At 24.7% G+C, this 16,008-nt stretch overlaps 1 protein-coding gene across 1 annotated transcript; it reads left to right on the top strand.

Annotated features, from left to right (window-relative positions):
* The first annotated feature begins 13,871 nt into the window (after positions 1-13,871).
* LOC124912248 (syntaxin-121-like) lies at positions 13,872-15,015 on the top strand. The gene has a single exon (XM_047452816.1). It carries the CDS (start codon positions 13,956-13,958, stop codon positions 14,871-14,873), a length of 918 nt encoding a protein of 305 aa, XP_047308772.1. The 5' UTR covers positions 13,872-13,955; the 3' UTR covers positions 14,874-15,015.
* The last annotated feature ends 993 nt before the right edge of the window (positions 15,016-16,008 follow it).

Genomic DNA, 16,008 nt, shown 5'->3' with positions numbered 1-16,008 from the left:
TTAACTATACCTAAAGAGAAATGAGAGTTGATTGAAGAAAGACATAGACCTAAGGAGAAAATAGAGAAAATTGTACCGCGAGAATTTGATGAGAAATTCATATAAAATGTGTAAAAAGTTGGTAGATATCACCCTAATATTTTCCTCTGATCTTTCTTCCGTTGTCGACACCCACCTCCTATTCTCGTGTTAACTATACCTAAAGAGAAATGAGAGTTGATTGAAGAAAGACATAGACCTAAGGAGAAAATAGAGAAAATTGTACCGCGAGAATTTGATGAGAAATTCATATAAAATGTGTAAAAATTTGGTAGATATCACCCTAAATTTTTAGTTTTAAACATCATTATATATATTATCTCCGTTTACATAGAGACTCACACATGCTATCATTTACGTAGGACTTACACATGCCATCTTATCCTTACTTTTGGCCCATCAATCACAAATTTACATACACATTTACGTAGGGACTCACACATGCCATCCAGACCACAAATTCACCCACTCATATTCACTCACACATGTCATAACTTTTGGCCTTCCCCATCAATCACAAATTCACCCACTCATACCCACATGCACAATCATTTATAAATTCGCATAAATTGAGACTCGAACTCTGGTCTCTAATATAAAATGTGAACACTTTAACCATTAGACCACTTGTGTTTTTTGAATTTAATTTAAAATTTTATGTATATATAAATATTTAATTTTTGTTAATTAATAATAGATAAAATATATAATGAATAAAAGAAAATTAATTAATTATATAAATAATAAATATGTGAACACTTTAACCATTAGACCACTTGTATTGTTTGAATTGAATTTAAAATTTTATGTATGTATAGATATTTAATCCTTGTTAATTAATAATAAATAAAATATATAATGAATAAAAGAAAATTAATTAATTAATTATATAAATAATAAATATGCATAGAAACATAATAGGAAGAAAAAAAATATATTTATATAAAATTAATGATAAAATATATTATATATAGATTTTAGGAGAGAAATGCTTAATATTAATTTTTAAATAAATTATAATTTTTATTTTATTATAATTATAAAAATGATGTCTAAGAAAATATGAAATATATATATAAATGAGGAAAAATAAATAAAAAATAAATTAATTATTAGTGTTATAAAACGGAAATTAATTAGGAAAAATATATTATGAACATGAGAGAGAATGGAATATAAAAGTAAAATTTGTAATTTTATTTTAAGTTTAATAAATCATTTAAACGTTATTATATATTATATATATAGTATTATTATGTATATTATAAATATATATATAGGGGTGTTCAACCGGGCCGGTTAACCGGTTAACCAGTTAAACGGTTCCGGTTAATACTGGTTTTGGCTTTTATTTTACAAACCGGTTAACCGACCGTTAATGGTATCGGTTTTACCGGTTCTTGTTCTACCGGTTTTGGTCGGTTCTGGCCGGTTAACCGAATTTAACCAGAAATCGATAATTTAATTTTTTTAAATTAAGTAATAATTTTATAAAATATATTTTTTTAAATTATTGTTTGCACCTATTATCCTATTTTCCATCTTTTTTTGTCTCTATTATAATATATTATATTATTATTATTATAATATAATATAAATATATTATATTATAATAATATATTTTATTGATATATTTAGAAATAGGTTATAATATATAATTTTATTGTAACAATATAATGTATTTTATAGCTATTCTTAGGTTTTATATGTTCCTGGAGAAAATTCAAATTCATTATGTCGATTAGTCTTTGACCAACCAAGTATAAACAAATATGATAGAATTCCCTTCTCAACCGATAGAGGGAAGTAAAATCGGTAAATTATAATTTATAATTTTGATTTTAGGTGTTTCCGTATTGGATGTGTTGGAAAGAAAGTTAAAACATAAAGTGAATGTTTAACTTTGAAGACATCAAATTTTAATTTGCTTAACTATTTTGATTTTGTTAATTTATAATTCTTAAAAACAATTTTACATATTTTAATGAAATTATTTCAATTTATTTTTAATTTATTTTTGTAAAATTTTATATAGATTATAATGTTTTTAAAAATTATTCTATAAAAATTATTTATAAAATAACTAATACAAATTATAAAATATAAAAATATATAATTAAATTATTACCGGTTTACCGGTTAAACCGTTAGAAAAATAAGGAAACCGAAAACCGAAACCGATTAACTAGAATTGCTAGAACCGGTTAACAATTAAACCGTTAAAATGAAACCGGTTAACTATCGGTTCGGTTGGGTTACCGGTTTTCCGTTTTTTTCCTAAGCCCTATATATATATAGTATTAAATATAAGTTTATATAAAATTAATGAAGAAAAATAATATATATATAATTAGGAAAGAAAAATTATTAAAATAAAATAAAAATGAATTAGAAAAGATAAATTAATAATTATGTTATGAGAGATAAATTAGTAATTATTAATAGGTAATTATGATAAGAAAAAGAAACGGTTATAAAACATAATAAGCCTATATGACATATGGTGATAGCGTGAATATCACCCTACATTTTATTTCTTAAGCATCATTAGATATATATAGAATAATAAATATGCATAGAAAGGTAATAGGAAGAAAAAAAAATATTTATATAAAATTAATGATAAAATATATTATATATAGATTTTAGGAGAGAGAAATGCTTAATATTAATTTTTAAATAAATTATAATTTTTATAATTTTTATTTTATTAAAAAATTATAAAAATGATGTCTAAGAAAATATGAAATATATATAAATGAGGAAAAACAAAATAAAAAATAAATTAATTATTAGTGTTATAAAAGGGAAATTAATTAGAAAAGATATATTATGAATATGAGAGAAAAAGGAATATAAAAGTAAAATTTGTAATTTTATTTTAAGTTTAATAAATCATTTAAACGTTATTATATATTATATATATAGTATTATTATTATGTATATTATAAATATATATATAGTATTAAATATAAGTTTATATAAAATTAATGAAGAAAAATAATATATATAATTAAGAAAGAAAAATTAGTAAAATAAAATAAAAATTAATTAAAAAAGATAAATTAATAATTATGGTCGAGAGATAAATTAGTAATTAATAATAGGTAATTATGAAAAGAGAAAGAAACAGTTATAAAACATAATAAGCCCATGTGAGATATGGTTAGAGCGTGAATATCACCCTATATTTTATTTCTTAAACATCATTAGATATATATATAGAATAATAAATATGCATAGAAACTACCTTTTATTTCTTAAGCATCATTAGATATATATAAAATAATAAATATGCATAGAAAGATAATAGGAAGAAAAAAAATATATTTATATAAAATTAATGATAAAATATATTATATACAGATTTTAAAAGAGAGAAATGCTTAGTATTAATTTTTAAATAAATTATAATTTTTATTTTATTAAGAAATTATAAAAATGATGTCTAAGTAAATATGAAATATATATATAAATGAGGAAAAAGAAAAAAAAAAAAAATTAATTATTAGTGTTATAAAACGGAAATTAATTAGGAAAGATATATTATGAATATGAAAGAGAAATGAATATAAAAGTAAAATTTGTAATTTTATTTTAAGTTTAATAAATTATTTAAACGTTATTATATATTATATATATAGTATTATTATGTTTATTATAAATATATATATATATATTATTAAATATAAGTTTATATAAAATTAATGAAGAAAAATAATATATATAATTAGGAATGAAAAATTAATAAAATAAAATAAAAATTAATTAAAAAAGATAAATTAATAATTATGGTACGAGAGATAAATTAGTAATTATTAATAGATAATTATGACAAGAGAAATAAACTGTTATCTATATATATATCTAATAACGCTTAATTTGAAATGTTGAAGGTGTACTTCACACTCTCTCCAAAATAATTTTCATATCACAAGGTATTTTTTCATATTTCTCTCTCTTCATTTATGAATTGTTTCTTTCTCTTAAATATATTAATTAATTTTAATATATATATATATATATTAATGTTATAATTATTATTAAAATATATTAAAATTTAATATTTTACATATACACATTAAACCAAATATTTATCTATATTAATTGAGTTTAACATTAAATAATAATTATAAAATATTAGAACCTGCAATAAAATCAAGAATTTCAAATATATATTATATTAATTATAAAATGTAACTTTCAGTTATTCCATTATATTAATTATAAAATAGAAAAAAAAAGTTATCATGTTTAGCATTAAATACTAACTACAAAATATTAAAACCTACAATAAAATTAATAATTTCAATTATATATTATATTAATTATAAAATTTAATTTTCAGTTATCATATTATATTAATTATAATATAAAACTTAACATGCAATAAAATCAAGAATTTCAAATATATATTATATTAATTATAAAATATAATTTTCCGTTATCCCATTATATTAATTATAAAATAGGAAAAAAAAAAATGTAGTTATCATGTTTAGCATTAAATACTAATTATAAAACATTAAAACCTACAATAAAATTAAGAATTTTAATTATATATTATATTAATTATAAACTTTAACTTTAAGTTATTATATTATATTAATTATAATATAAAACTTAACTTTCAGTTATCATATTATAATAATTATAAAATTTAACACAAAAACAATAATTATGAAAAATATAAAGTGTAACTGCAATTAAATCAATATAATAAATTAACCCAACTTTTCATCTTCTTTTCCATCTAAATATTTGTTTTCTTATAAATAATTTTACATCAACAAGGTTCAATTTAAGAGAGAAGAGTGTAAAATCAGTAAAATCTAAAGTACTAAGTACTCCATCTTTTACTAATCTTTTAATTCTATCAATAGAAATGTGTCCCAATCTACGGTGTCATAAAGTAGAGGAATCTTCGTTTATAACACAACGTTTTACACCAGATTGATCATGTAAAGTATTATAAGAAGCGTCATTTTGTAAATTAATAGAAAAAAGACCATTCAACAGTGTACCATTTCCAACATTACTAGATTTATAGAATAAAGCAAACGACATTCCATAAAAGTTGAAAGAGTATCCCAAAGGTACAAGCTTTGAAATAGAAATTAAATTCCTAGTAAAGTTAGGAACATAAAAGGTCTTTTCTAAACACAAATTAAAACCACTACTTAAAATTAAATAACATGTCCCAACAGCCTCCACACGTGATTGCATCCCATTTCCGGAATAGATGCGTTCTTCATTTGGTGTTGGCTTCCTTAATTTCGCATACCCTGTAAGGTATTAGAAACATGGATTGTAGAACCAGAATCAATCTACCATGTGTTATAATTAATATCAACCATATTAGATTCATAACAGACAAAAGAGATTAAATTACCTTTCTTCTCAAGCCATATCGGATACTTTATGCAATCCTTTTTAACGTGTCCTCTCTTATTACAAAAGAAACACCTTATATCCTTTGGGTCTTTCTTAATCCCTCCGGTTGCCGATAATTTTCCTTTCCCTTTTGGCTTATGAGATTTCTGGTCTTTTCCATGTGTAACTGTAAATGCACTCTCACCCAAATTCATTGACAACCTATTCTCTTCCTGAACACACATGGTCATAAGTTCATTAATTGACCATTTCTCCTTATGTGTGTTGTAGGAGACTTTAAAGGCTCCGTACGCAGATGGAAGGGTCGCTAGTATGTAGTGCACCAGGAAAGACTCTGACATATCAACCTCAAGTCTTTTTAGTTGAGCCGCAATGTCCCGTAGCTTCATGATATGCTCACGCACACCCCTCATAGTAGTGAGCCTCGTGGTTGTGAACTTGATTATAAGAGTACTGGCAAGAGCTTTATCAGAAGTTGCAAACTGTTCATCAACTCCTTTCAGTAATGCTTTGACATTTTTATGCTCTTCAATTGAGCCACGAATACTCTCAGATATTTTAGTCTTTATGAACATCATACTGAGACGATTAGATCGATCCCATCGTTCATGAAGAAGTAAATCATCCGTAGTACTCTCATCATCAATGATTGGCTCATCTTTTCTTATACCAGGTATCATAACTGTAAAATTCAATTATACATGTTTAAAATAAGTTGAGGCAAATAAACAAAATCATGTTTACCAATGTAAATCATGCTTAAATTAAAATATATCTAATGACATAAAACTTGCCTGTGGGCTAAATATTCAATTCAGTCAGATACATTCATAACCTTATGATAAAACTATCAAATCATTATTCATTTTCTTAACTCCTGTGGGTAATTAAAAAAATATATAACATGATATTTCATCCCAATTAATCACATACAAATAATAGAAATTCTTGTGGGATAAAATCTATTATATTAATGAAATTAATTACAATAATGTTAATATGATTCCAAACAATTATTTTTCAGCCTAACTAAAGATGCTGTGGCTATTCTTTAATTAGCTAAATCAATCGAATCATTTGACATTTTAATTCACAATAACATTTATAAAATATACTCAAATTATAAATAACGTGAATCAACCATAATAATTAAATGAACGAAACTTTCTTGAATTAGTGCAGAAATATTATAAATAAGTTTCATTAACAAAGAAGGCAGAAGTTTTTAAGGCTCTGATACCAAATGTAGAAATTTATATACTTAATGATCTAACAACTCTTTTATTTAGATCTAATGCGGAAAAATAATTTAAACTTACCTCCAACCATTCTTCTTGATACTTTAAAGTTTCGATCTTCTAAAACCGATTTATCTCTTATCGATGGTGTTTTTCTTAGATGAGATAATGGCCTTAGGGACCTTAACACTATATTTATAATCCCTCTCTTTCCATCAAAGAGACCTTAATGGGTAGTTACTAGTTAGTGGGTAGTTATTCCAAATGGGTAGTTATTACTAATTAGTGGGTAGTTATCCCAATTATTAAACTTTAATTTATTAATTAAACCATTTAATTCCAACAATTCTGCCTATTAGGTCTCCTTTTGCGGCTTTCACTGTTTTGCTTTTTTTTTTCTCAAGAATTTTATCATTTTAGGCAACTACAACAACATTCTATCTTTTGAATTCTTAAATTATATTAACATCAATTTCTCTATCAACATCATTATTTCATTCAATAATTAAATTGGTAATATGTTATGTTTCACCAATCTATTGTTCATTGTTTTTTTTCCAGGAATTTGATCATTTCAGGAATTAAATTGGTACTTTAACCAAGATCGAATTCAAAAGATAGGACGTTGTTGCAGCGGCCTGAAATGATCAAATTCCTGGAAAAAAACAATGAACAATAGATTGGTGAAACATAACATATTACCAATTTAATTATTGAATGAAATAATGATGTTGATAGAGAAATTGATGTTAATATAATTTAAGAATTCCAAAGATAGAATGTTGTTGTAGTTGCCTAAAATGATAAAATTCCTGAGAAAAACAAAATAGTGAAAGCCGCAAAAGGAGACCGAATAGACATAATATAACTATTCTCTCTTAAATTGAACCTTGTTGATGTAAAATTATTTATAGGAAAACAAATATTTAGATGGAAAAGAAAATGAAAAGTTGGGTTAATTTTTTATATTGATTTAATTGCAGTTACACTTTATATTTTTCATAATTATTGTTTTTGTGTTAAATTTTATAATTATTATAATATGATAACTGAAAGTTAAGTTTTATATTATAATTAATATAATATAATAACTGAAAGTTAAAGTTTATAATTAATATAATATATAATTAAAATTCTTAATTTTATTGTAGGTTTTAATGTTTTATAATTAGTATTTAATGCTAAACATGATAACTACATTTTTTTTCTTCTTATTTTATAATTAATATAATGGGATAACGGAAAGTTACATTTTATAATTAATATAATATATATTTGAAATTCTTGATTTTATTGCAGATTAAGTTAAAGCTAAATTTTATAATTAATATAATATATAATTGAAATTATTAATTTTATTGTAGGTTTTAATATTTTGTAGTTAGTATTTAATGCTAAACATGATAATTTTTTTTTTCTATTTTATAATTAATATAATGGAATAACTGAAAGTTACATTTTATAATTAATATAATATATATTTGAAATTTTTGATTTTATTGCAGGTTCTAATGTTTTATAATTAGTATTTAATGCTAAACTCAATTAATATAAATTAATATAGATAAATATTTGGTTTAATGTGTATATGTAAAATATTAAATTTTAATATATTTTAATAATAATTATAACATTAATATATATATATATAAATTAAAATTAATTAATATATTTACAGTGAGGGAAAGAAAAACAATTCATAAATGAAGAGAGAGAAATATGAAAAAAGAAAAATGATAGAGAGCGCGACTTGAGACAGCGACTGGGAGCGCGATGCCTACTGGTGTGCCTACGTGGGTTGACAGGTAGAATATTCTCCCTCTTTTTATTAATTATTTTCTCTCTCCTATTATTAATAATTAGTTACTGGAGAGAAAATAATTAATCGTGAAAATAGAAATATTAGATAAACATTTATTTTTTATTTATAAGTAATAAAACTAAAAAAATATTAATAAGACAATATAAAAAAAATAATAAAAAAAAGAAAAAAGAGGCCATAAAAAATATTTGATAAATAAAGGAATTGAAAAGTCATAAAAATAAAATAAAAATAAAAGAGATAAATTCATAATTCAACTAATCATTGATATTAATTAGGGTTTAGGGTTTAGAATTTAGTATTTAGGTTTTAGAGTTTAGGGTTTAAGGTTTAGGGTTTAGAATTTATTTAAATATATTATTAAAATATTTAATGTGAGAATTTGTTGTAAATTATTGATTTATTTTAACCGTTAAAACGAGAGATAGTAAATATCAAATAAATGAGTAAAATAATAATCGTGAGAATATGGATAAATGAGATAAATTAATTTGTAGAGATAGAGAGAAATATTATTTAATAAAAGGAGAGAGAAATTAATTAATAAGAAGAGAGATAAAATAATTAATAAAAAGAGAATATTCTACCTGTCAACCCACTTAGCACACCACGCTATCAGTCGCTGTCTCAGAGTCGCGCTCTCTATCATTCCTCATGAAAAAATACCTTGTGATATGAGAATTATTTTGGAGAGAGCGTAATTAAAGTACACCTTCAACATTTCAATATTTTGGAGAGAGCGTAATTAAAGTACACCTTCAACATTTCAAATTAAGCGTTATTAGATATATATATAGATTTTATTTTTATGTTTATATTTTATACTAACTATTATAATGTCAATTCATATCAAAATATCAGAAAATGGACACACAAGCCTCCATTGGATTGGAATTCTATATTTGACTACGGATGACAACAACAAACATTTAGTTGCAAGAGTTATGTACATGTGGGATGCAATAAATACTAAAAAAAATAATGAATTGCTAAGTGTTGATTTTTATTAATAGACAAGGAGGTAAGTGTGTTTAATATTTTGTTATATATTAATGTATGTTAGTGCAAACTAACATGTAATTTATAGGGTGCGGTTATTCACGTCAGCATCGATCGTCAATTTGTTCCAAGACATCGAAACTTATTAAAGGAGGGTAACATGTACATATTTCAAAATTTTCGAGTTGTCAAGTCAAACGCTCAGTACAAACCAGTTCCAAACTCTTTGAAAATTTTGTTTAGCTACGGGACAACCATGAAGTCTGTTTATGAGATTCTAAATATTCCGAGATATAAATTTAATTTTTTCTGATTACAAGGAGGTTATTTCTAGAAGTGACAATTGCTCACAACTAACAAGTAGTGTTTTGATTAACTATTGTCTTTCATTTAATTTTTAACTTACATTTTCCTTTTTTATGTTATAGTTATTATAGCTCGTCTTATCAGTTTGGGCTCTAAGACATTTAGCAAAACTGGATATAACACAGTTGCAAAACGTGGTTTAAACCTTCAATTTGATAGGTTGGTCATTTATAAATCTATAAGTTAAATGAGTTCTTTTGTTTTTTTACTCTATTAAATATTTTAATTTATTAAATATTTTAATTTTTACCTTTTCTATGTGTTATTTTATAGTGGAGAAGATATTAATCTAACTTTATTGGGAAACATAGCCGAAAATTTTGAATTTGTTGAAGGATCTAACAACCAAGATCCTATCGTAATAGTTGTGACCGGCTTACTTGTCAAGTTATACCAAGGTATGAATTGTAAAAAAAATATGTTTATGTCTTAATATGTTTGTGTTAACCATTTTTATGTGCTTTCAATAGGTCATCATGTCCTTTCTTCAACAACGGCCACACAAGTTTTTCAAAATCTAATGATTCCAGAGGTGGTGACTATGCGAGAAAGGTTGATATTGTCTTTCTTTAAACAATACTCTTTGTTTAAATATTTGTTGTTTTAATGACTATTATTTTTGTGCCACCTTTACTCAACTAATTGTAGATTTGCTGTCCATCCATCTCAAGTATGTTTGTTGGATGATATTGTTGAAAGTTTGATGTCTTTACAAGATGAGATGATGAAAGATCGACACACAATTGAGGAATTATACAACCTATTGTCAAATGAGGAAAGCAAGGTTGGTAAAATTGGTATTTCAATATTTTTATAGTTATTACTGGTTTATTGGTTAACAGGAATGTATACGTACCGTTGAAACGACAATCAATAATGTATGCAACTACAATGGTTGGTTTTACTACTCTTGCGATGATTGTCGCAGAAAAGTAACGCTCGAGGGCGATGTTTTTTTTTGCAACTCATGTGTTAAAGTTACAAAAAATCCTACTCCCCAAGGTGTTTATTTTTGTCTCTTTGATCATTAACAAACTATATTCATATATTTAATTATATCTATTTTGTTTTTTCATTAATTATTTTGTATCTATTTTAGATATAAATTAGAGATTGAGGTTGGTGACGAGTCAAGAGCTGCACTATTTGTGCTTTTTGATAGAGCTGTAAATAAGTTAGTTAATCTAACTGTTTCAGATTTGTTACAATTACATCCGAGTTGTGACAAAGATTTACCATTGCCGTTATCATCAATGTCATCGCGAAAACTTGTGTTCCAAGTTAAAATTACTGATTACAACCTCAAGAAAAAATCACACAATTTTACAATTATAAAAGTGTTTGATCCAAGTCAATCACTCATTACTCAACAGGTAAACATATTTTGGATATCTTTATGCTCAACTTTGAAACGTGTTTTTATATATTAAATTAAATTTTGTTAAGGGAGGAACATCAATTTCAGACAAAATTGTTGAAGAGGTACTTTTTCAATTTTCTTATCAAATAAATTGTTTTTTTAATCTATTTTAATGTCTTATTTAGATATTTGAAACGTTTATATATATTTGATTAAATTTTATTAGGGAGGATCATCAATTTCAAACAAAGCTGTTAAAGAGGTACTTTTTCAATTTTTTGTGATCAAATAAACTGTTTTTTTATTATCTATTTTAATGTCTTATTTAAGTTTTTGAAATGTGTTTTATATGTTAATTAAATTTTATTAGGGAGGAGCAGCAGAAAAAGTTGTTGAAGAGATAGGACAAAAAAGACAAAAAGTTTAGTTTTTATTTTTTATTTTACAATTTTTTAATTTCATTTTATGGAAGTTTTTTTTATTAGTATACATTATTAACTATTATTATAATATAGGATATCTTAAATTATAATAGAGTTATACATTTTTTTTTTTATGAATGTTTGTTTAATATTGTGTTAACTTAAATTTTTATTTTGCTTTCAATAGTTAAAATTAAATCAAGCCTTTTGGTTTGTATTGTATTATTATTATTATTTTCAGTTTTAATCAATCATTCTTTTCTCTCACATCATGTATATATTTCATAATTAATTTTATATAAATATATTTTTTCTTACATAATTTTTCCACAATTATTTATATATTATTTGTTTATTATTTATTTTTATACAATTTACTTATATTATGAAACAATTAATAATAATTATTTTTTCTATTTTTTTCTCTAATTATATATATATATTATATATTTTCTCTTCATATAAATATATTCTCTTTTATTAAATTAAATATTTTATAAAAATTTTGTTTATATTTTTCCCTGTACAACGTAGGGTTTTATACTAATAAAACATAATAAGGCTATGTGAGATATGGTAAAAGCATGAATATCACCCTATATTTTATTTCTTAAGCATCATTAGATATATATATAGAATAATAAATATGCATATAAAGATAATAGGAAGAAAAAAATATATTTATATAAAATTAATGATAAAATATATTATATATAGATTTTAGGAGAGAGAAATGCTTAATATTAATTTTTAAATAAATTATAATTTTTATAATTTTTATTTTATTAAAAAATTATAAAAATGATGTCTAAGTAAATATGAAATATATATAAATGAGGAAAAAGAAAAGAAAAAATAAATTAATTATTAGTGTTATAAAACCTAAATTAATTAGGAAAGATATAGTATGAATATTTGAGAGAAAGGAATATAAAAGTAAAATTTGTAATTTTATTATAAGTTTAATAAATCATTTAAACGTTATTATATATTATATATATATATATATATAGTATTATTACGTATATTATAAATATATATATATAGTATTAAATATAAGTTTATATAAAATTAATGAAGAAAAATAATATATATAATTAGGAAAGAAAAATTAGTAAAATAAAATAAAAATTAGTTAAAAAAAATAAATTAATAATTATGATATGAAAGATAAATTAGTAATTATTAATAGGTAATTATGACAAGAGAAAGAAACAATTATAAAACATAATAATGCTAAGTGAGATACAGTGAGAGCGTGAATATCCCCTTACATTTTATTTCTTAAGCATCATTATATATATATATATAGAATAATAAATATGCATAGAAAGATAATAGGAAGAAAAAAAATATATTTATATAAAATTAATGATAAAATATATTATATATAGATTTTAGGAGAGAGAAATACTTAATATTAATTTTTAAATAAATTATAATTTTTATAATTTTTATTTTATTAAAAAATTATAAAAAATATGTCTAAGAAAATATGAAATATATATATAAATGAGGAAAAACAAAATAAAAAACAAATTAATTATCAGTGTTATAAAACGGAAAATTAATTAGAAAAGATATATTATGAATATGAGAGAGAAAAGAATATAAAAATATAATTTGTAATTTTATTTTAAGTTTAATAAATTATTTAAACGTTATTATATATTATATATATAGTATTATTATGTATATTATAAATATATATATATATATATATATATATATATATATATATATATATATATATATATATATATATATATATATATATATAGTATTAATTATAAAATTAATGAAGAAAAATAATATACGTAATTAGGAAAGAAAAATTAATAAAATAAAATAAAAATTAATTAAAAAAGATAAATTAATAATTATGATATGCAAGATAAATTAGTAATTATTAATAAGTAATTATGACAAGAGAAAGAAACGGTTATAAAACATAATAAGCGTAGTATGTTATATGTTATATAGTGAGAACGTTATGTTATATAGTGAGAACGTGAATATCTACATTTTATTTCTTAAGCATGGTTGGATATATATAGATTATAATAAAATAAAATATTATTATTTCAACCGTTCATCTAGACCAAAATGTTTGAATAATTAGGCAAAAACCCAATAAAAGAAGAATCAGACTTTCTTAAGTCAACTAATCTCAAAAAGAGACAATTCAAATTAAAGTAAAAATCACGCGGATTGTTCTTCCCTGACCATTTCCTCACATTTTCAAATAATCCCAAATCCTCCATTACTTAAACAATCATAGCTCATCACTTTTCTCCCCAAATCAAACAACAATCATGAACAATCTCCTTTCTTCCTCTTTCAATCAATCGCAAGGCGAAGAATCACTCGGCGATGTTCAACTCTCCGTCAATGATCTCACCGGCACCGGCGCCCCAACCCTCGACAAATTCTTCGCTGACGTCGAAGCAGTGAAAGTAGAACTCACCGGCTTAGAAACCCTTCATTCCAAACTCCAAACCGAACACGAACAAAGCAAAACACTTCACAACGCAAAATCCGTCAAGGAATTACGAGAGAAAATGGACGCAGACGTCGGATCCGCTTTAAAAAAGGCAAAACTGATCAAAATCCATCTCGAAACCCTAGATCGCTCAAACGAAACGAGTCGAAACATCTCCGGTTGCGGTCCAGGTAGCTCATCTGATCGAACTCGAACTTCTCTAGTCAACGGTCTTCGTAAAAAACTACAGGATTCAATGAAATCCTTCAACGGACTCCGGAACCAGATCGCCGATGATTACCGTGAAACTGTTCAACGGAGGTATTATACAGTGACAGGTGAAAAAGCGGATGAATTGACTGTTGATAGATTGATTGAAACAGGGGAAAGTGAGACTTTTTTACAGAAAGCGATTCAGGAGCAAGGAAGGGGGAAAATACTTGATACGATTGCTGAGATTCAAGAGAGATATGAAGGGACGAAGGAATTGGAAAGGAATTTGAAGGAGCTGAATCAGGTGTTTATGGATATGGCGGTTTTGGTTGATCATCAAGGGATGTTAGTAGATGATATTGAGAATCAGGTGAATCGTGCGAATTCGTATGTTCGTGATGGGACTGTGCAGTTGCAGGTGGCACGTAGACATCAGAAGAATACTCGTAAGTGGACTTGTTTTGCGATTGTTCTTCTTTTGTTGATTGTGCTTTTGGTGGTCTTGTTTACTGTCAAGCCATGGCAGAAGAACAAGTAGTAGAGAGAAATATAATTGTTCACATTTCATTTTGGGTTTTTGTAAAAATGTGATTTTTATGCATTTCTGATTTTGTGTAATTTATTTTTGGCATATATAAGAAGTGGGTATTTGAGTTTGGAATGAATTATCACCTTGTTTTGATCATGGGTTTGGTTCGTTTGGATAAAGACCAATGTTTCTTTTCACAACCCATAAATGTTTCAAACAATAATCTTTTTAACCGCGGTCGGATCGGTCCGACCCAACCGATCGGACCACAAAACGAGTGATCAACCGTATCGGTTTTTGTACCTTACGAACCGGTCAAGATCCTGTTTGTTCGGACGGTTCGGACGGAAAACTGATCCCAAAATTCTTGGTTGGAAAGGTTAGTCCGATTCTATTCATTTTCTCTCTTTAAACATCTAAATTTCAATCTAATTCTTTTTTAGGGTGTCTATCCAATTCTTATGTTCAGTTTTTCTATATTTCTCGCCTCCATCAACCACATCGTGTAAAAAATAATTGGATTAAAAGACAGACATTTAGTGTCTTGTTTCATTCGACCACAATTGAAACCTGAGGGTTTGAAGAACATACCGTAGAGGAGACATGACGCGGCGAGTCTAACGGAGGCGTGGAGTCATCCGCCTCGACAAATTCACCATCGCAATAGAGGCAAACATCAACGGTAAGACACCATAGAAGGGTTGGGTCTTAAACACATATCTAAAAAGTGAATGTAGAATTATCTCTTAAATATGGAAAATCAGTAGCAAATCAATCAACTAGCTATATAAATTTTGATAATATTATTAGAATATAAAATAATATATTCTCTCTTCTCTTTATTTATTCTACATGGTATCAGAGCGAGATTGATCTCTCAAAATTTTCTACAATTTCACTTCTTTCTCGATCAACTATCTCCTATCATGGCTGACCAAAATTCTTCATCCACCATCTCTTATATGGATTATTCTCCTATCTCCGCCTTCATATTTAACGGCGACAACTACCTCGAATGGGCAAACTCAGTCAAAATGAACATTCGAGTCAGAGGAAAACTATCATTTTTTACCGAAGCCACCGTTGCTCCCAAATCCGGTGATCCTTTCTATGAAGCATGGGACACTAACAACGACTTTGTCAT

This window comes from Impatiens glandulifera, chromosome 8 (genome assembly GCF_907164915.1).
Source record: "Impatiens glandulifera chromosome 8, dImpGla2.1, whole genome shotgun sequence".
In the NCBI taxonomy this organism is placed as follows: Eukaryota; Viridiplantae; Streptophyta; class Magnoliopsida; order Ericales; family Balsaminaceae; genus Impatiens; species Impatiens glandulifera.
Note: the sequence above shows the minus strand (reverse complement) of the source record. Positions and strands in the feature narration are given on the sequence as shown.

Bases quoted from the DNA above. Each gene is read 5' to 3' on its own strand.
- LOC124912248 (XM_047452816.1), top strand. From the start codon at position 13,956: ATGAACAATCTCCTTTCTTCCTCTTTCAATCAATCGCAAGGCGAAGAA.